General features: G+C 36.2%; 3 protein-coding genes across 5 annotated transcripts; 1 reads left to right on the top strand and 2 right to left on the bottom strand.

The window, feature by feature from the left end:
* Window positions 1-74: 74 nt before the first annotated feature.
* On the top strand, window positions 75-17,467 carry LOC143894700 (uncharacterized). 3 transcript variants are annotated; one of them, XM_077401255.1, is made up of 14 exons: window positions 75-245; window positions 3,153-7,137; window positions 7,477-7,656; window positions 7,725-8,134; window positions 8,341-9,348; window positions 9,741-9,953; window positions 10,561-10,742; window positions 10,828-11,026; window positions 11,109-11,280; window positions 11,367-11,540; window positions 11,777-11,952; window positions 12,452-12,791; window positions 12,880-13,168; window positions 15,355-17,467. In XM_077401255.1, the coding sequence occupies exons 5-10, from the start codon at window positions 9,073-9,075 to the stop codon at window positions 11,474-11,476; spliced, it is 1,152 nt and encodes a 383-aa protein (XP_077257381.1). In that variant the 5' UTR covers window positions 75-245; window positions 3,153-7,137; window positions 7,477-7,656; window positions 7,725-8,134; window positions 8,341-9,072; the 3' UTR covers window positions 11,477-11,540; window positions 11,777-11,952; window positions 12,452-12,791; window positions 12,880-13,168; window positions 15,355-17,467. The 3 variants fall into 3 exon arrangements, with proteins under 3 accessions (XP_077257381.1, XP_077257390.1, XP_077257371.1); XM_077401264.1 differs by having other exon boundaries at window positions 11,777-12,729; XM_077401245.1 differs by having other exon boundaries at window positions 11,777-12,791.
* Window positions 11,201-13,088, bottom strand: LOC143895048 (uncharacterized). Its single transcript, XM_077401832.1, has 5 exons — window positions 12,859-13,088; window positions 12,500-12,714; window positions 12,340-12,412; window positions 12,164-12,250; window positions 11,201-11,943 (listed from the first exon to the last, which is right to left on the bottom strand). The coding sequence occupies exons 1-5, from the start codon at window positions 13,086-13,088 to the stop codon at window positions 11,757-11,759; spliced, it is 792 nt and encodes a 263-aa protein (XP_077257958.1). The 3' UTR covers window positions 11,201-11,756.
* LOC143894695 (uncharacterized) lies at window positions 14,550-19,391 on the bottom strand. The gene is made up of 6 exons (XM_077401231.1): window positions 18,847-19,391; window positions 17,149-17,366; window positions 16,728-16,903; window positions 16,273-16,431; window positions 15,399-15,756; window positions 14,550-14,703 (listed from the first exon to the last, which is right to left on the bottom strand). The coding sequence occupies exons 1-6, from the start codon at window positions 18,939-18,941 to the stop codon at window positions 14,552-14,554; spliced, it is 1,158 nt and encodes a 385-aa protein (XP_077257357.1). The 5' UTR covers window positions 18,942-19,391; the 3' UTR covers window positions 14,550-14,551.
* Window positions 19,392-19,443: the final 52 nt, after the last annotated feature.

Below are 19,443 nucleotides of genomic sequence, written 5' to 3'. Positions count from 1 at the left end.
TTAGTGCTCCGTTCTGCTATTTCTTTCTCTATCGGGATGCACCCTCTGAACCCTCAAGTCTGTGGCTGCTGATGGCTGATGGTTGCGACTACGAACAGGCCTACTATTTTAAACGTCTAACCTCTAACCGATACGAAGAAGATCTTGAACATGCTTTTCGATTGAAGAATTTTGTGAAGATCAATTGATGGAAGACCAGAATATTATATTCAGGTTATGTAACTACATTATATGTATATATTCAGGTATTTGTTTTCAATCTATTTATGCCTGTTTCCTCCAACGTGGTTAAAAATTTGAACTCGATTGATGACTTCGATTTTGTATTCCACTAATTTTTTAACGAAAGTTTAAATTAATTGAACTTTATCGGCGTTTATCGGAAATGCCAATTTTTGGTAGGGTAGGGTAGGTTAATGAGTTTGAACGGCGTTTAAAGAGACGACAATGCGAAATGATAGTATCTGAGGTTATGCTAATAATGAAATTAAATATATAATTGTTAATATAAGAGAAATTGCTGCATTGTCAGGCCTGTATTCTAAATAAATACCCAGCATTATTTTTATAAAAATAAATACATTAATCAGTTTCTAAGTATATGGCATGAGGATAATTACAATAAAAAGATATATATATATATATATATATATATATATATACATACACACACACACACACACACACACACACACACACACACACACACACACACACACACACACACACACACACATACCTGTTGGACCAAAATGTCAACTCTTCTTTCATGTTGTTTAATAAGATTATTTTTGTTTAGGCGAAATCTATATGCAAGTAGCTCGGACAGCGCAATGGTCACTTCGAAACTCTGGGAGTATCTACAACATTAAAAATAAATGGTGTTCGAAGTGTTTCTTAAGGGCCAGAATACAAAGGTACGGGTAATAGGAACAGGGAATAATAAAAAATTTATTAACTACAACCTAAAAAATTTGAATGCTATGATTGGTTGGCAACATGCAATAGGCACAGAATTTTCAACGTGACGGAAACTGTGTCTGTGTCAGGCAATATCCTGTGCCACTATTTATTCTGCATTTATACATGATTTCTGATTTCTATACCCTGTTCCTATTGCCCATGTATTACCTTTGTATTGCGTTCCAGCCTTAAGCGTCCACGATACTAGAAATTTCTCCGAGATCTCGGACGGAGAAAAAATTGAGCATTTATATTTAAATAATTCGGCAATTGACCAATGCGATTGATTAATTCTTTTTCTAGCCAAGATCTCGGAGTAATTTCTAGCATCGGGGACACAAGGCTTTACAATTTACTAAAGAAAAATTGAGCAAATCAGATGTGTTATGTAGTCCTACAATTGTATCGATTTTCTAGACGCGTATAGGAAAAAGGAGAAGAAGAAAATATGGATTGTGGCAGTACATCGTCAAATGTAAGAATAGCTTGTATAAATATTGAAAGAAAATTAACTAAAAATTAATCTATTTTAAGGATTTTATTAATACTCCCAGAGTTCCGGAAAGTGACCGTGAAGCGACGTTGAGCACCGCTGTCAAAGTTATTTGTATAGCGTATTAACGTGTGGATTATTACGACATATTATAATATTTTATGCAACGATGAAGGAATTGAGTAGAGACTTGAGTAGAGATTATTGATTATTTTATATATTAATTCTCGAAAAACATTGGGGTCTCAGGGACCTATCCGAAGTTTTGGGACTACGTTTGGCACTATCATTTATATGAATATCAGCCTTAGACGTTGCAGAAAAAAGACGGATTAGAATTAGCGCAAAGAGTTCAGCTGAAAAGTTACATCAGATGTTATATCAGCGGACTTGTGCTTGCAAATACATGCTTAATGAGGACACAAATAATATCGGTTTTGTAGCCAAACTATATGACCAATTTTGCTACTAATTTATTGCCATTTGCTAACATTTTGCTTGTAAAATATAAACTAACTACTAAAAGCATTTATTTTTCATTCATGGACCATAAATATTAAAACATTTTAAATCAAAGAGGTTTATACGTGATTTTGTAAATAGATTATTTAAAGACTGGAAAGAGTAACATACGTAGAGTTTATATGATCAAAGGCGACTGATTATATCAGAATGTGGAGTAATATAAAAATGTCTCCAATATTTAAAAATTAATAAACACTATGTATGACGACCGAATTATGTTCAAGTTTTGATTGATTACAGTAAAATAACTTGGCGACAGACGAATTGTTATTACACAACTTCTTAACATTTTATAATTATTAAGTTTGAAAAAAAATTTGTAAATTACTTATAAATGTTTTACAAACTATGTGTAAAAAATAGGAAAAGAGTACACATTTATACATTTTTCAATTACTAGAAAGCTCCATATATGCACGCTTATAAGAGAGAAAGAGCATAAAGTGTTTAAAAGTAAAAAAAAATAATTTGAACAATTTGGTTAATTTATCTCTTAATAATTACTATTACTTTTTTATATCTATTACTTTACCACTATTATAATATATGTAGTTGTCTCAAGAGTATTACAAAAATTAAATTAATTATGATTATTTTTTAATTACAATAAAATAATTAATAATTTGAACAATTTTGTTAATTTATCTCTTATTGCGAATGCAGTAACTCGAATTCTAATTATATTATTTTTTATTATAATTAATTTAAAAAATATAAGTAATTAAGGAATAGTTAGGATTAATTTAATTTAATTTTTGTAATACTTCAGACAATTACATATATTACAATACTGCAAGTAATATAAAAAAGCAATAGTAAATAGTAAATAAATTTTTAAGTAAAAATGTATCAAATTAAACTTTATTTTACAAATGAGAAGTCTGAAATTACTTTAGAAAATTGTTATTGATTGTATATATATATATATATATATATATATATATATATTGTATGTAAGAAAAAGATTAGTTTAATTGTGACATATTTCCAAAAAAAGAAATAGAAAATGAATTAACCCTCCGTCACATATATGGGGCTTTAAAATTGACGCACAAAATTGAATGCAGTTCACAGGAATTCTGAATTGAACCACGTTGGAGGAAACGGGCATCAGTCAATCTAGTTAGTTTATCACAGTTGTTTTACATCCTTTGTTTATATACATTTTTAGTTTAAAATGGAAACGCGTGATAAAGTAAGGAAAAGAACGAAGCGAAGCTTTTCGGATGCTTGGCTCAGCGATGATCGATTTAAGACTTGGATCCGCAGAGTGTCCTTTGATGAAAGCCTCTTTCACTGTACGAGATGTAACAAAAATTTTTCGTGCTGCTCATTATCACATATAATAAGACATGCGAAATCTGCGTCTCATATAAGAAATGTTGAAAAAGATACATCATTATGTGATGATGATAATGTTTCTAAAAGGAAACCACCGCATAAAAAAATATTTAAACAACGATGGCTAGAGATTGAGCAATTTCAGCCATGGCTACGCGAAGTGCGAGATGACACAAGTTCATTTTTTTGTGCTATTTGTGATAAAATTATTTCTGGCGGTTTGTCACAAATTTATCGCCACGCACAATCCAAAGTACATAAGGATAAATTTGAAAAATGTAACATACAAATGACTGAATCGACTACGGAATTAAAAATGCAAATTGATGAATCGCTTTTGCGATTCGAGGCGCAAAGAAAATCAGCGGAGATCCGATACGCTGCTTTAATCGCTGACAAAAATATTCCACACGAAACTGCGAAAATGATACTAAATTTTTTTCAAGGCATAGGAGAAAACTCCAACGTATTGAGAAGCATGAGCATGGGTCGAACAAAATGTACAAACATAATCTCCAATGTTTTGTGTCCTGTAGAAACGACTCGTGTAGTAGGAAACCTTAGAACTACAAAGTTTTCTGTTTTCATTGATGAAATATCAGATATTTCGAACGAAAAATGGGCGTTTCATGTTCGGTACGTTAATCCCGAGACGTTAGAAGTTCACTCACAATTAGTGAAATTAATTGATGTGGATACGGAAGATGCTAGTGCAGAGAAATTGTTTAATGCATTTAAAAATGAAATGCACAAGCTCGAAATACCTTTTACAAACATTATCGCTTTATCGTGCAACCATGCGTCGGTTATGACCGGTAAACATTTATGCTTTAAGAAAAAATTGAAGGAGATGTGCAAAAGCGTTTTGACCTTATCATGTCCGTGTCATTCTGCGGCATTAGCTGCACACACTGCATGTGCTAAGTTACCTGAGTCTTGCAAGAAGTTTGTGGAAGGTTTTGTACAATATATTAAAAGTAGTCCTAAGCGAACGTCTATTTTCCGCGAGTTTTCCGAGTGTTTTCAAGAAACAAACTACAAAAGTTTAAAGTTATATCACACGGGATGGGTTTCTCACTACACGTATATAAAAAAACTTCTCGAATCTTGGGACACCATAAAGCATTTTTTAAGTGAAGTTGTTAGAAATGAAAATACGAAAGCTGGGGAAAATCTAATGCTTTTAATGCAAAATGTAACAACAAAAGCATATTTGCTGTTTTTAAAACACGTTTTGCATTTTTTCCATGTATTTAATGAATTTTTCCAAGTTGTAGATACAAGAATTCATTTGTTACAGCCAAAAGCAATAGATTTTCTAACTGAAATTTGTGAAAATTTTTTAACATCGACAGTTTTAAAAGAGTTGCCAAGTGTAACATTTAGTAAAGTTGAAAATCACAAATTGCTAACTGATATTTGTTTAGGAACAAAATGCGAAGAATACCTTCGTCAATTGATGAAGGATGGACATGCGAAGGAGATTGCAACTATTCGACAGAACTGCTTGCAATTTTACGTTACCGTGGCCGAGGAAGTTTATAAAAACTTACCGGTTAACAATGTATTTTTATCGAAATTAAAAATTTTTCTACCGCATATAGCTTTAATGAATTCTGACAGAGAAACATCGTACAATGATCTTTTTCTCATAGCCAAAACTATCGGCGGTTTTGACGAAAAATGTTTAAAAAGAGAATGGTTTACGTTAAACTTAGATTTTACGGTAACAGAGAAAAAAAATTTCTTAGAATTAACGTTTGACGATATGTGGACACAAATTTTGCAAAGGCGATATTCAACTAATGAAATAAAATATCCGAACTTAAAATGCCTTTTGAATTCTATTAGGTCACTTCCGAATTCAAACGCCGATCCGGAAAGGATAATGTTTTTCTTAACGGACATTAAAACAAGAAAACGAAACAAATTATCGCCAGCCGCTGTAAATGCTATTTGTGTATTGAAATCGGCGTTAAAATCAAGGGGGGAAACCGTTCTAAATATGAAGATTAATTCAAAACATTTATCTCTCATGTCGTCAGACAAATTATATGCTAATGTTCCAAAAAAGCGAAAAAGTAGTCATGTTCAACAATGTGCTGCAGATGATGACGCAGATGATATTGTTGTCGGCCCTTCTTCGTCTAACGATGTATAGTAATAATTTAAGAAAAAAATTAATTGTTTCTTGTCTTGTTTTTCTTTTTCAACGGCAAAGCAGTGTCGTAGGGGTAAGTGGGGCATGTTTGGACTTTGGACATTTAACTTTGAATATAGATTATGTTATCATTTAATGTGGTATGATAACTTTCTCTGCACATACAGTTTGTTACATTTACATTTTTGTGTGAGGTAGTATATAGAAAATACGATAAAGTTACAAACTTCTTTATTTACAAGAAATTACAACGCAAAGTTGGACTCACGCAGCTGTGATATTTTTCAACAAAACTACAATGTAGTATATCGCTATGCCATGTTATGTGTTTTAGCCCTAAGCCTGCGGGGTATGTATGTACGTGATAACGCTGTAAGGGGAAATAAGATGAACTCGACAAACTTTGGATCGACTCGGAAACGTTTGAACTCTAAATACGCTCGACGATACGCAGACTGCAAACGTTTCCGAGTTTATCTGAAGTTTGTCGAGTTCGCCTGTTATTTCCCCTTGCATCAATTATCATACCCCTTGTCTTTAGCAGTAGCTTACTCCATTTAGGATTTTCTTAAGTTCGTGACATAAACGTGTCCGAATGTGCTCCACTCTCCTCTATATATAGCTATGTAAAAAGAAAAATATAATGTCTACATGAGACATCGTGTCGAATCGGAAACATATTTGTCACAAGTGTGTAAAAAATAGAGAATATTATACATATAGGTTTAAGCTTTTCTCTCGTACGAAGTATAAGTTTGATCGATTCGTAATATTATTTTTTTAGTAAAATAAGTCTAGGGTAACTACTAAAAAAAGCGTCAACAATAGTACCTAAGTAACATAGAAATTTATTGTAATAATTTATTGTAATAACAAATAATAATAGACTGAATGGACAAAGTAGAAATACGTGCAAATGGTGAGGCATTAACATACTGTTGTTATAAAACCAGAATAGCAATATGATGTGAAAGATAAATAGAAACGTGTATAATAAATACACGTATCTCAGACGAACATAAGCGCACACGCGCAAATGTTTACCCACTGACACATTCAAAACACGTACATGGACACAAAAAATTGAGTACATAATAATAAGGACCCATGCACAGATTATCGCTTAAAAGAAAGCGTTGGAGGATGCCCATTCAGCTATCGACATCAAATCACTATTTAAAAGGCCGTAGACGTACAAAATATGTCAATTGAACGGAAGTATTTAAGAAGAATAACATCGTCAGCATACATATAGAGTTAAAAAGGAATAGGAGACAAGTCAGCAATGAAAATATTAAATAATAATGGACCAAGTATGGAGTTTTGAGGCACATCAGATGGAACAGTACGGCGATAGGAAAGACTGGAAAGCGAATTGTATAAGAACTTGCTGGGAACGGTTCATAAGGAAATATTGTAGAAGAGACAAGGCAAGAAGATATAAACTACAGAACCTAAATTTGGTGAGAAGATTATGGTTGACGAAAGCTTTATCGTCGCACGAAGGCAATCAACGAAGTAAGACAACTAGAATCGAAACCCCTTAGCGCGAGATCTGACACGTGGAGAAGTTGTGATGCTATGTAGACTACGAAATCCAGAGTGACATTTTGGGATAACGTTAGAGCGTAACCAGTAAAACGAACCAGCATAGGTAAGACGAATGCGCTTGAGGGTTAAGTCTCATAGGCCAGTATTCATAAACAGATTTTTATATAAGATTATCTTGAGTTCCGTATCCAATGAAACGAGTCGTATAGCATCTAAAGATAAACTTAAGACGATCTTATATATAAGATCTGACTGTGAATACCGGCCATAGAGCAGCATATGGCGTAAAAGAACTTGGCTAATCACTTTCTTTACGCTCGCTTTTGTTACACCAGCACACATTTTACACCATACGCCGGTACGCTGTTTCATGGGACTTCACCCCGAGAATATTATAAAGCTTAGCCGGAGTGATAAAAGTAAAACTAAAGGAACATTACAGGATGAAGAGATGAAATAATGTATTGGACGAGCAGGAAGATATGGGAAAGGAGTCAAGAATAAAATAATCATTCATGAGCGCAAGATTAAGGACATGCATGTGTAAGATGTACGAAGAAAAAGATCCGGCGCCAAGGATGGAGATATTCCGCCAGAATTGGCGAGGGGAGTTCACAAAGAGGTAAGTAAGAGTTGTTAAGGAATGACTTTTTTCTCACAACGGATAGTATATAGTTTACATTGTTACAGAGATATTTATAACGCAGCTAATTTGCAACGGACCAAGTTCTCCCGAATCGGAGAAGAGCGCGACGTTTTAGGGATATGAGCCTCCTAACGGAAGAATTTAGTGGGGCAGAAGGGCAGACGCAAGACACGCCTGAAGGCTAACGGGGCGAGATGATCTCATACGTGCTTCTCTTTGCGTGCGTATTCTCGCCATCCGATTTTTGGGTGAACCACCTCATTCTGGAGGACCACAGTGAACTCTATACTAAACTGGAACGTGATTGTGAACTTGACTCACTCTGTTTTGGAAGAAAACGGGACGAGCGAGAGGAAGAATTGCGACCAATCCATCTTTTCTGTTGCAGACTTTTTGAGAATGATTGAATACCAATGAGATCCATGGACGTAAGAATACCTGGACGGAACGTAAGGTATGTATTATACATGTCCAGGAGGCGGGAGATTCTGTAATTTCTTAATAACGACAGTTTTGGTATCGTTGCGCAGATATTATACATAATAAAAAAGCTGCGCAACGATACCGAAACTGTCGTTAAGGAGTTATAGAATCACGCCCGAATTTGTGCGTAAGTTTCTCCTATGAATGAATTCAAGAATCGAAACTTTGCTGTTTCAGGACAGCATACTCGAAAATTCGGACGATGTTCCGACTTTGGAGCAAAGGCTCGGATAACGCGTGGTTTCGTGTGACCACGAAAAAAGTGTGTTCGATCTTGATCTTCGTCCCATATATTCCTCGATTAAGAAGAGAATCGATTAAGAAGAAAAAAATAAATAGAAAAGAATGTTGATTTTTGTCACATTGAACCCGGAGGATTAAACAGAAGAAGTAAGGGAAAAAGAAGTTAAGTGATGGAATCTCCGTTAAAGGGAGGAGAGATTAAGAAATTGATCTTCCTCATTTAAGAGAATGAAAAGAGTTTACGAATGCCTTTGAAATGCATCTCCGCATTTGTCTTGTATCACGAGAGGGCGCCTCCGATCCTATTGAGGTTCTCCTCTTGACTCTAGTAGTTTTTGTCAGTTATAGTACCACGTGGTTTTTTGGCTCAATGAGCTTCCCCCACTCCAGCTCTTTCCGTTTCTTCTTCCTCCTTCCTCGTTCCGAGCACACATGGCGCACGCCGAGAATCAACAAACTGTGAATTCGCCTAAGCAAACTAACTTCAACAAGATTGGTCGTCACTCCTGGCCGTATTGACTTCTGAAAAGAGGCAGGTGCCAACAAAAGGGAAGAAGAAGTTTAATGAGTCAGAAATCCATTGGATCTTGGAAGAAGAAGAGCAAAGTTTGCGACAAACATTCGATTGTTCGCCTGTGATATAGGGCTGACAAAATTCAGTTCGAGATGCAGACTGCCGATGGTGAGAGAGATGAAGGTGCGGAATTTCGTTTAAACGACAGCGACAGAGTCGAAACCGTACGAACGGAATTAAGGGAGGCTGCTTTGATGAAGAGGAAGGAGAATCGCGTATCCGCCTGGAATAAAAGTCGTACTAATTTGGGAGAATGTCCAGGAGTTGAACCGTTTTCCTCCGAGTACATCGACGAGAAAGTGAAGCTTCTCAAGAGGAAAAGAATATCCCTCGTTGATTACAGATATTTGCCCAACGCTCTTATTCAGGTATGCATTTTGCTAGCTAGAATAATCTTTACCAAACATTTCACAAAATTGTATTTAAGAATGATAATAACATTCACAAAGACGCAAAGTAATAGCGAATTAATAATACATCGCTCGTTTGATATAACGACATAACTAAGAAAAATAAAGTTTTCCAGAAGATTAATTTGAATGTTTTGAATCGTTAAAATTTTGTAATATTATTTTTAAATGCAATTTTGGTGTAGTAACTGATTCTAGAAGAATAAAAGTATCTAGCTGTATATTAGCTTTTCATTCAATGCATTGAATTCTCAACATTCTTTTGCAAATAATTAAAAAGTGATAACTTTTGAGTTATATCGTTGTTGTAGAGCGCAAATGAGTGATATAATCTGTTATACTCATTTCAGTCGGAGGAGAACATAAACGCTTTTTTAAAAGTGGATCAAAGCTTGTCAGGCTTGGTGCGTGATCTATCTGGCAATGATCCTACTCTTCAATTATATGCAGCCAATTGCTGTTGCAATATTGCCCTGGGAAATACAAAAGCATGCACGGCATTAGGAAAAGCAGTTATTCCGTATCTGGTTGTCAAGCTGGAAAGTTTAAATTATGCCTTGCTGGTAATTTTCTCTAATATTAACTCTTTCAGAACAGGTGGTCCACTATTTCTTTTATTTCAAAAACTATTAGTCCGATCTTTATGCCAAAATTAAAAATAGCGGAACCAATATAGCGGATTTAAATCTTTTAATAATGCAATTTACATAAAACTCACTTTATATAGGTTTTTGTTAAGTTCGATTCTAATCTCGAATTTTCGGCTCGTTAGAGCAGAGCACAATTCTCTGCACCACGATCGCCAGAATAAGGCAACCATTTTGACATTATTCATTAGCTCGAGTACATCGAAACAAGTTAAACATTTCGTTCTGAACAGATCTGCTATTTCGAATTTTGCAATTTTAAGATTATTCGAATTTAGCGAACTCAATCTATATGTGAGTCACGAAAATTGCATCATTATTTAAACATATTAAAAAATTTGGTTCGCCATATTGGGTATCAAAATTTTAGAATTCTGTGGTTATAATTGTAAAGAGCGACCTATAGTTTTGATAGTTTATTCCTATTAGAAAGCTCTCGTCCTGAAAGGGTTAAGTAAAAGCCAATACAATGTGAACTTTGTTGGAAACTTGAAGTACACTACATGGATTTATATTTTATTAGGATATTTGCATTTGGACAATCGGTAATTTGGTTGCAGGAAGCGATAAGGCTTTCTTTATCTTGCATGCGCAACATTGTCTAAAATATATAATTTTACTGTTGCACAATTGCAACGACTTGGTTCTTTCTTCAGTAATATATTCGCTCTTACATTACGTACATGTGGGATTTCATAAAATATCGTAAGCATTTTTCACTTTCACACATTACAGTACAAAGATAGTGAAATTTGCAAGATAAAATTTAATATGTTTCTGATATTTACAGAGAAAGTGAAAAGTTGGAGCTCGTTCAAGTTATCATAAAACGGAATCTCTTGTACGAAAATCCAAACTATATTTGGTTGTTGGCTTTGTTGTCTTCTTCGTTGATATGCGTTGAACATTTGCACGCTATTCTGCCAGAAGTCGTCGATTATCTTTACTCAACGTTTTCCAATTCGGATGGAATGGCTCAAGCTAGCGAGGTTTGTTTTTTTTCTCTCTCTTTTATATAACAAAATATGAAAGTTTTAATCACACACACATTTTTAATCTTTTCTATTTCAGATTACGGCATCCATACGTATACTGGCTAACACACTGCATGATTCTTGTGAAGATAAGATAGACATTCTTTTGAGGAATCCTAAATACTCAAATGAGGATCTTCATCTTTTATTGAATAAATTGTTATCGCATCCTTACATGCACATCAGGAGAGAAACTCTGTGGTTGATAGGTAACTATGTGATATTTTTTCGATTTTTTTTAAAAAAGAGATAGAATAATAACATATGATCTAATTATTATAATAAATTGTTGCAGGAAATTTGTATAATCATAGATTGTCCAGTATTAGTCAAAATATAAAAGATCTTATACCTTTTTTATCAGCACTGAATCAGGCTTTTTCCTCAATTGAAAATTGTATATGAATGTATGTTGACACGCATGTTAAAATGTATGTTAAAACGTGTTAAACAACATTTTTAAAGAGAGGTACATGACGCTTATAAAAATAACTTACAATATGTAATGTAGATATAAAAATATATTTATAGTGTTCTTCGTTCTTCGATTGTATATATAATACTAAGTATTAATTTTATTCATTATTGAACGGAGCATATATATATATATATATATATATATATATATATATATAAAGTTTCTGAATATAAAATTTTGTCTACATATGCTGCTAATATCTTTTAGTTAATATACCCTTTTCACAGGTACAAATTTTCTTAATGGATCTGAGGAAGAATATCGATTTCTTCCTATGTCTTCTATACACGGCACCTTGACGATATTGAAATATATCTGCCCCATCAAATTCGCCGTCGGATGGTTGGCAGCTTTTAAACATTGATAAAGTACTTGGTCGCAAGTACAATGTGATCTGTAAAAAGTTAAGACTGATAAGACTTGAAACTGATTCTCTTAATATAGAGACAACTTTGAGATGATTAACAAGCAGAGATAATTTTGAAACTTGTTAAACATGACAAAGAAATTTAGTAATTCATATAATGTGATACATTAGTTTAAAAAATGCACTAAAACTTTTTATCAAAAAGAATCGATTGACTTTTCTTTACCAATTTCTGATAAGATCTTACTTAGTGTACAGGGAGTAGTTAGTGAGGTTGTATCGGGTTTGCTGAGCTCGTACTTTTATTGGGCAGAGGTCGTGGTTACGACAACACCTGAAAAGTATACAAATTTGTATACAAATTCTTATCTATCCGATATTTTCGAAAATTGATAAGTTACGGTTCTATATTTCAAAAGCTACCTGTCAATGTGAGGTAGATCGCCCAAATCGTGATAATTCTCGGCTAAGTCGCCCGTACCGCACCATTTTGTGCCTGGAATACATATTTAGTCTTTGTTAACAAATTTTGCAGTTCTGTGAAACTGCGGGGACGCGTTTGAAAATGGTATAAACAATTCACCTGGCAGAATACCGGAGAACAGAGTGATGGAACTCGCGGCTATACGTGTCCCTCTACTCAATGCATTTGTAGGCAAAGTGGATGTGGCCTCCACCTGTAGTCCGTCTAACAATTCGCACTGTTGCATGAGTCTCGTTATCTCCTGGAAGGACACTACTTGCGGACGCGCAGTCATAGACAAGTTTCGCAAAACATCCGTAGCCTCGGACGGCTCGCTGAAAGAGTCAACGGTGCGTGTCAAAGATTGCGCAGAATGCATAAAAAGGGAGTAATGATTAAACACATGACCGCGGTGAGAACCGGTTTTGATCCAGTAATGTCTAATTATATAGCGTTTCTTATTATTGAAGACCACTTACTATACTTCGATTATATTGCAGTCATGTAGTTCATTTCTCGGACCAAGATCGACCACTGCCACCGTCTGTTCGTGATAATAAACCGCTCGTATCTCGTCCTTCGCGAGCGCGACGGCACTTGGCGCGAGACCGCTCAACCCCTTGAATGTGCTTCTGAAGAACGTTGGCTGCTGAGCGGTCAAGCTGCATATCGACACGACGAGAAAAACCGTCAAGCACACCGAATACATCTTCTCCTCCGAACTATCGATTCTCTTTTCGTTTTGTTATGCTGTTAGTCAAGTGTAACGCAGAGCCCGCATAACTCCGTGTAAGTAAACACAACGTGAAAAGTTCTGCTTCTAAACTATATTGAAACTAACAAATATACAAAAGATATATTACTGTTTAGATAATGATTCACGCACACTAAGACAAAAATTTATCTGTAGATCCACATATCTTCATTTGCTAATTATTTAAAAGTAATGCGCGCGATTATCAAAGCGGTGTGCCAAGCACGCATAAACGTACGCGCGCGATCCATCATGTTTAAAATCGCCGCACATTACGTGCTTTTATGCTTCCTTAAATTCTTCATATCGTATGTTTTAGAATCGCCTTTACGACGCACAGTCTTGAAATATTCGCGCAAACGCTAAACGAAGGAGCGATTATCCAATTATTTGCAGAACGTATAACGATGGTTTGAAGATTCTAAAATAAGAAAAAAAGCACTGACATATGACGAATCGTTTCCTTATTCGAAAACCGAACTTACCCCGTCGCGTTAGTCGATACATTATTTGGCACATGATACATGTACACGAATTTTTTACGGAAGAGAAACGGCGCAAAAATTTAAGCGGAGATACTTCAATCCTATATAAAAATTGTCTGTTAAAAAATGAAGTTAGCACCCTTAACTTGATCGACTGGTCGGACTTCTCGCGCACAAACGGTGTATGTATAATTGTAACACACTCGTCCATCGGTTGCACATGGACAGACCGGACTACGTAGCCGGTCGAAAGACTAAACGTGTAAGCGATGGTATGACACTCGCGTATAACTTCCCTCTCCCACGATGGCCACGATCTCGTGAGGTATTACCTGGTGGTAGCAGCGATATACGCTAGTGGGGAGACCTACATTCGTACGACTAGGGCGAAGAAAGTGGGACGAAACGGCGGAATACGATTCCGCGGGTAGTAACTGCAGGTTCGCAGAATCCTTCAAACTTGAGAAGAAAAAAAAGAGAAAAGCGACGTCTTGGGGATTTCCTCGCGATCGCAGACAGAACTTGTCGGGAGACATTTGACATTTATAAAAAACCATGTATTTTGCATGTAAAAATCTAGAAAAACGTACAAAAAACACAATAGTGTCTGAAAAGGCGAAAAGCATCCTAAAAGTGAAAATCTTAAAAAAAAAAACTTGTGTTCAATGTAAAATATAAAACATATGCTGTTTGCGATTTTTTTTCGCGGTCGAAAGAGCGCCTCGATGGAATAGAGGGTTTTTTTTGTACGCGGTGACGATGCGACTATCAACGTTTCCACATTTTTTTAGTATGGCAAAATTTCACTCGCGGCTCGCGATAATTGATTATTATGCAACGTGGAGAGATGTTACGCGCTTCCATTGACATTTTGAAAACCATGCCTAATGAGGCCGATGCTTCTCTATAATTTTGCTTGGTAAACAACGATGTTTAACAATGGCCTTGTCTCAGCGAATGGCACATGGAGCTCGACTTCGTAGCGCTCGCTGGATATTGAACTCCCCCCGTGCGAGTCGTGCTCAACGTGATGCTCGCGGGAGTTGCGTTAGACAGCTGCAGTCTGACCGGGCACTGTCTATATCCTGCAATAAAAAATGTAGAAGCATTATAGTCGTGCCGCGTACGAGAGTGTAACGCACCAGTAATTTCAATAATACATGTGGGCTTTGGTGATGGATGATGGGATGGAAATAAAAATCATTTGTTATCACGACTTAAGTATAAGGCGCCGCGGTTTGCGAGACCGAGTAATTTGTTATACAAGTAGGTAGAGGCTTCGACTCGATTCTTGAAGTGAATTCTAATCGAGTTCCACATGTTACGATGAGAAATTAGCTCATTCTTTTCGTATTTTTCGAAATTGCTCAACACTTATATTTATTATGAATAATGAATAGGAATGAATATTTGTTATCGTGGCATGCGAGGTAATTTGCATGAATCGTAAATTTCTTCTCTGTGTCGCAATTCGATTTCCGGAATGAATCACGGTAGACTTTCACATTTATCGCGTATTTTTTAAATGTCGAGAAATCGACTTTTCTGACCCGTTAGTGTCTTTCGCTTTCCAGCTGTTGAGCACTTTACTTTATAATTATTTGATTAACATATATTTATCGATAAGAGTCAAGGAACAACGCGATTGCTCATAAATTGCTAGAGATATATGATTGTATTAAAAAAAAAAAAAGTACAGGAAATATATTGAATAAATAAATGAATTTTTATCACAGATATATACATAATGCGACAGTCCTCGACAAAGGAAAGGACCTACCGGCGTGGTGGGGCCCGGAGCAATGGCAACATATGGGGTTGTTGCGCGGCCTTGGACAAAACTCAACGCTATGTGGCTCGCCGCAGCGGACGCAACGCGGCAAGTGCCGGCAATTAGCGGCCATGTGCCAGAAACCCTGACATCGGTAGCACTGCAACACGCTGTCCGCCGCTTGCGATACAGTATCTTGATACGCTTCTGGGACATTGCCTCCGTCGTTCCCCGGCGTGTATCGCGAGGGTACACCGGACGAGGATGCGCCACGCCACCAGCGTTCTGGAATCGCATTGAAACGAGCCACCTCGAAGAAGTCCAGACCTTGACGCAGCAAAGCTTCGTAGTGACCCGCGTCAAAAACCTGGACGACAAAGGATTGATGAATATCCTCCACATTTTATCAAAGAGTCATTTATTATATTTATAACATGTTACATCATGTTATACTTGTATATATTTTATCTATCACTTCATGCACTTATGTTAACGACTATGTTAATGATTATGTACGGCAGGCTCGTTTCGATCTTTATCTCAACATATTCGTCTTATTGTTAGTTTTTGTAGTAATTACTACCGAATGGTAATGAGACATTTCGAAAGTTACTTTCAAAACCGGTTGAGGATGTCTTACTCCAGAGAATTCCATTTAGAGAACTTGTTTAGAATTACATGTTTATTACTGATTTAGCGCATTATGCATTTCTGTACAGTTTGCGTATTTCAATTGATATGTATATGTTAATTTTATGTCTTAATGTCCTACAGAAAATAGATGTTTCTTTCTTTTCCATTATAGTATATTTATATTTGCATAATAGAGGTGATGAGGTGTTATCAGGCTAATTCAAAGAGTAAAAATAAGCATTCTCTTTACCTCGACTCGGACAAATTGTCGCGAACGTTCGACATTTCCAGCAATGATTCCCTGCTTCGCTAGAGCCGAATTTATATCCTGCAGTGGTATAGCCCACGGTACGTCTCTCAGAAGCACGGCTTGGCGATATCGAGAATCTCTTGCAGAGAATCGCGCTACCTTATGGAAACAAAATAATAAGCTGAGAGAGATATATTTTAGCTTTTAGATTTTACTTATAGGTATTTCAGCAGATTACTTAGTTGAGAATTGAACATCACCAATTGGCGATATAGCTTCAAAATAATAATAAAATACGACGCTATAATATGCAATCAATCTATAGAAAAATATTTCAATATAACGCAAAGGAATGTATAAAATAAACGAGAAGTTTGCAAGTTATAGCTCAGTTTTTCTTTATCTCTCGCGTATTCCGCAATGTCAGGTGGAATCTACAGGTAAAATTGTCATACTTGCACGGGTCCTCCGAACACTCGAGCTAAGTCGCCGCGCTGCAAGAGTTTCTCGGCGTCATTTTCTCGCACGAAAGCGGCTATGAGACCGCACGGAGTTTCAGAGACACGCCAGGTCGACAGCGGCTCGGAAGCGGCGATAGCTTCCTCGAGATGAGATCGCAGCAGTTTGCAATCTAATCGAGGAACGAATGATAAAATGTCGATCCAAAACTAAAGCGAGATCAATGAAGACGTTTGCTTATTTTTGAATGTTTTTTTATGCTATTCAGTCAACATAAGTTTCCACGATTAGACATTACGTGAACTGTCTCATATTATTAATTAAATGAAATGAATTGGAATTTGATGGGCTATAAACTAGATCGTAAAACGCGTTTCTCATCTTCAGAATGTAGCAAATATTGCAATGCGTCATCACCTGGGATTCCGTGGCCTTGATCTTCAAGGCCGCCAGCACGCGAAATGTACAAAGAACACGTAAACTGTGTCTGCTGCTGCATATCGGGAACTTCATTATAGCGCGACGTCGGGTTTAAGTCTCTTTTTTCTGTCTGGTTATCGTCTCCGATCTTGCTCTGCGACGACGAACTTGTCACGGCCTTCTCCATCGTGCGCGCCACGTACTCGTGACTGTAACTTGTGAATTTATTATATGTACAGCCAGAATCGATTTTGTGTATTTCTATTACAATATATATCATGTATCGTTATCCGAAATACGACCTGTTACAAAAGTATGGCCCATGTTGTCAATAATTGCAAGTAGGTTGCATCTTTAAATTTGTAGTGTCAAATTATACTCAATTTGAGTCAGTTTTATAATCATGTATTACATAAGTCGCCACTGCTCCTATTCAATATGTCGTTAATCTAACTAAAACAATATTAATTTAGCTAAACCAATGGAGTTAAAATAACTCTTTAACATTGTTTTGTGTTAAAATAATAAATTTCGACACACATATGGTAGTTAAAAATAACAAAATGTTTTTTAACTTAAATATTGGATTTAAATTTTATTCTTTAATATTTAACAGTATTGAGAGAGATAGAAGAAAAAGGATCGATCATTCTTTTCGACTTGGAATGTTATTGCATAAATATTTTATACCACTAACGACCACGTCGATAACGATCGTAATAATGTGGAGCTGTATTTAGGTCATTATTGATTGTAGCAGTAAAATGATAACAAAAAATTTCATCGACATAAATAATTTGTTTCCTACGGTTGTTAGCGACGCGATTATTACGGATATATATATATCATGTATTTACGCAACGAGACAATTGCATTCTGGCTTTTTCTCCTTCTGTTATCAAGACTTCGTATCGCGATCATTTTTCGTATTTTCTCTCCACGCACAGTCATTTCTTCGTAAAGTTGTAAAGGCCCATCTACGTCTATCGTAATGTTAACACTGCGCGGACACCGTGTTTCACCCGTGCACTTTGGGACTTTTAAGTCTAAAGCGTTTTTGAAACCGTTTCTGTATCACAAAAAGTCTATAAAAATTCATGTATCGTCTTTAAGGTTTCAAAAAGTGATTTCTATACTTACATAGGCCGGAACTGTTGCAATTTTTTTTATTAAAGCGTTGAAGCCATTTCCATGGGAATCATAAATGAAAAATCGACCGTGTGCCTTAAAAGATCCGCGCAGTGTTAATCGTAATGCTTGTCGTAACAGCTTGGCCCCTCTGACATTCTGTTTCGCCATTTACTGTTTGTGCAACACAACTTATAACGCATTGTGATTTTATGCATATACGCACCAATGTTTACGACAGCTTCTTTCTTTATACGACCACGATCGCTTACGATTAAAGCGTATACGATAGATGTAGATAAGGTTTAACGTAATATGTTGACATCTTTGTTGTCAGCTAACGTTATCAATTTAACGCCTGAGGTAGGCACATTTTTTGTCCGTCATTTACGATAGCCGTTTCGATAGCGTTTCTCGCAATTGTAATATTATAAAACAATATAAAATAAGAGCGCGATCGCGATGAGAGGCATGACCGCGATCGCTTGAGGCTTGGCCGACCGACAGACTTCAAATCGAGATGGATGCGGCGAGTTGGGATCCGCCCGGGGAACGACGTCGATTTACCTCGGGCAGCTTCTTCGTCTCCTCGTTAATGCGATAGAAGAACGCAGCTCGGTCATCGGGAGGATCGGGAGAGAAAACGCGGCCCATGCTGTCATCAGGCGCCTCGTCGTCGTCTCGCTTAAATCGCCTCGCTTCACGACGACGATCGGCAATGTTTCGCAAAGTTAGGCATTTACGTGTGAAATATATAATAATGGGATTGTTTTCAATTGTTGAACTGGCTGCACTAGTTCAGAGTTCATTCTTTTCTACTCCACATTGGAAGGAAAAAGATAAACTCTGAACTATATATAATAGTTCCAGCCAGTTATCAGCAATAGAAAACAGGCTCAGTATGTAATTCACGTTTCTGGAGCACGCGTAAAACTGCAATTTTTTGGAGACCCAACACATCCTTACTTTTGATAAACGAGGAAGTCAAGAAGAAAAATTCAAGCGAACAAAGGTTGTTATAAGTTATAGAAATAATTTATTGTCCAAAGATCAATGAAACAAGTGGAGACGTTTCGACCTTACTTTTGGCATTCCTCTCATAACAACCTCTTTATTTGCTCGAATTTGGCCTCTTGACTTTCTCATTTTATCTAACTTATCTTT

This window comes from Temnothorax americanus, unplaced genomic scaffold (genome assembly GCF_048541705.1).
Source record: "Temnothorax americanus isolate GAGA-0224 unplaced genomic scaffold, ASM4854170v1 Scaffold1, whole genome shotgun sequence".
Lineage (NCBI taxonomy): Eukaryota > Metazoa > Arthropoda > Insecta > Hymenoptera > Formicidae > Temnothorax > Temnothorax americanus.
This window is presented reverse-complemented; position numbering and strand designations above follow the sequence as displayed.

Bases quoted from the DNA above. Each gene is read 5' to 3' on its own strand.
- LOC143894700 (XM_077401255.1), top strand. From the start codon at position 9,073: ATGCAGACTGCCGATGGTGAGAGAGATGAAGGTGCGGAATTTCGTTTA. The intron at 10,743-10,827 runs GTAAGCATTTTT...TGATATTTACAG, and splicing joins GTGGGATTTCATAAAATATC to AGAAAGTGAAAAGTTGGAGC. The intron at 11,027-11,108 runs GTTTGTTTTTTT...TTTCTATTTCAG, and splicing joins GAATGGCTCAAGCTAGCGAG to ATTACGGCATCCATACGTAT.
- LOC143894695 (XM_077401231.1), bottom strand. From the start codon at position 18,941: ATGACAGCATGGGCCGCGTTTTCTCTCCCGATCCTCCCGATGACCGAG. The intron at 17,367-18,846 runs GTAAATCGACGT...TAAATTCACAAG, and splicing joins AGACGAAGAAGCTGCCCGAG to TTACAGTCACGAGTACGTGG. The intron at 16,432-16,727 runs GTATGACAATTT...TGTTTCCATAAG, and splicing joins TGTTCGGAGGACCCGTGCAA to GTAGCGCGATTCTCTGCAAG.
- LOC143895048 (XM_077401832.1), bottom strand. From the start codon at position 13,088: ATGTATTCGGTGTGCTTGACGGTTTTTCTCGTCGTGTCGATATGCAGC. The intron at 12,413-12,499 runs GTGAATTGTTTA...TATGTATTCCAG, and splicing joins GTTCTCCGGTATTCTGCCAG to GCACAAAATGGTGCGGTACG. The intron at 11,944-12,163 runs GTAAGATCTTAT...AACTTTTTACAG, and splicing joins AACTACTCCCTGTACACTAA to ATCACATTGTACTTGCGACC.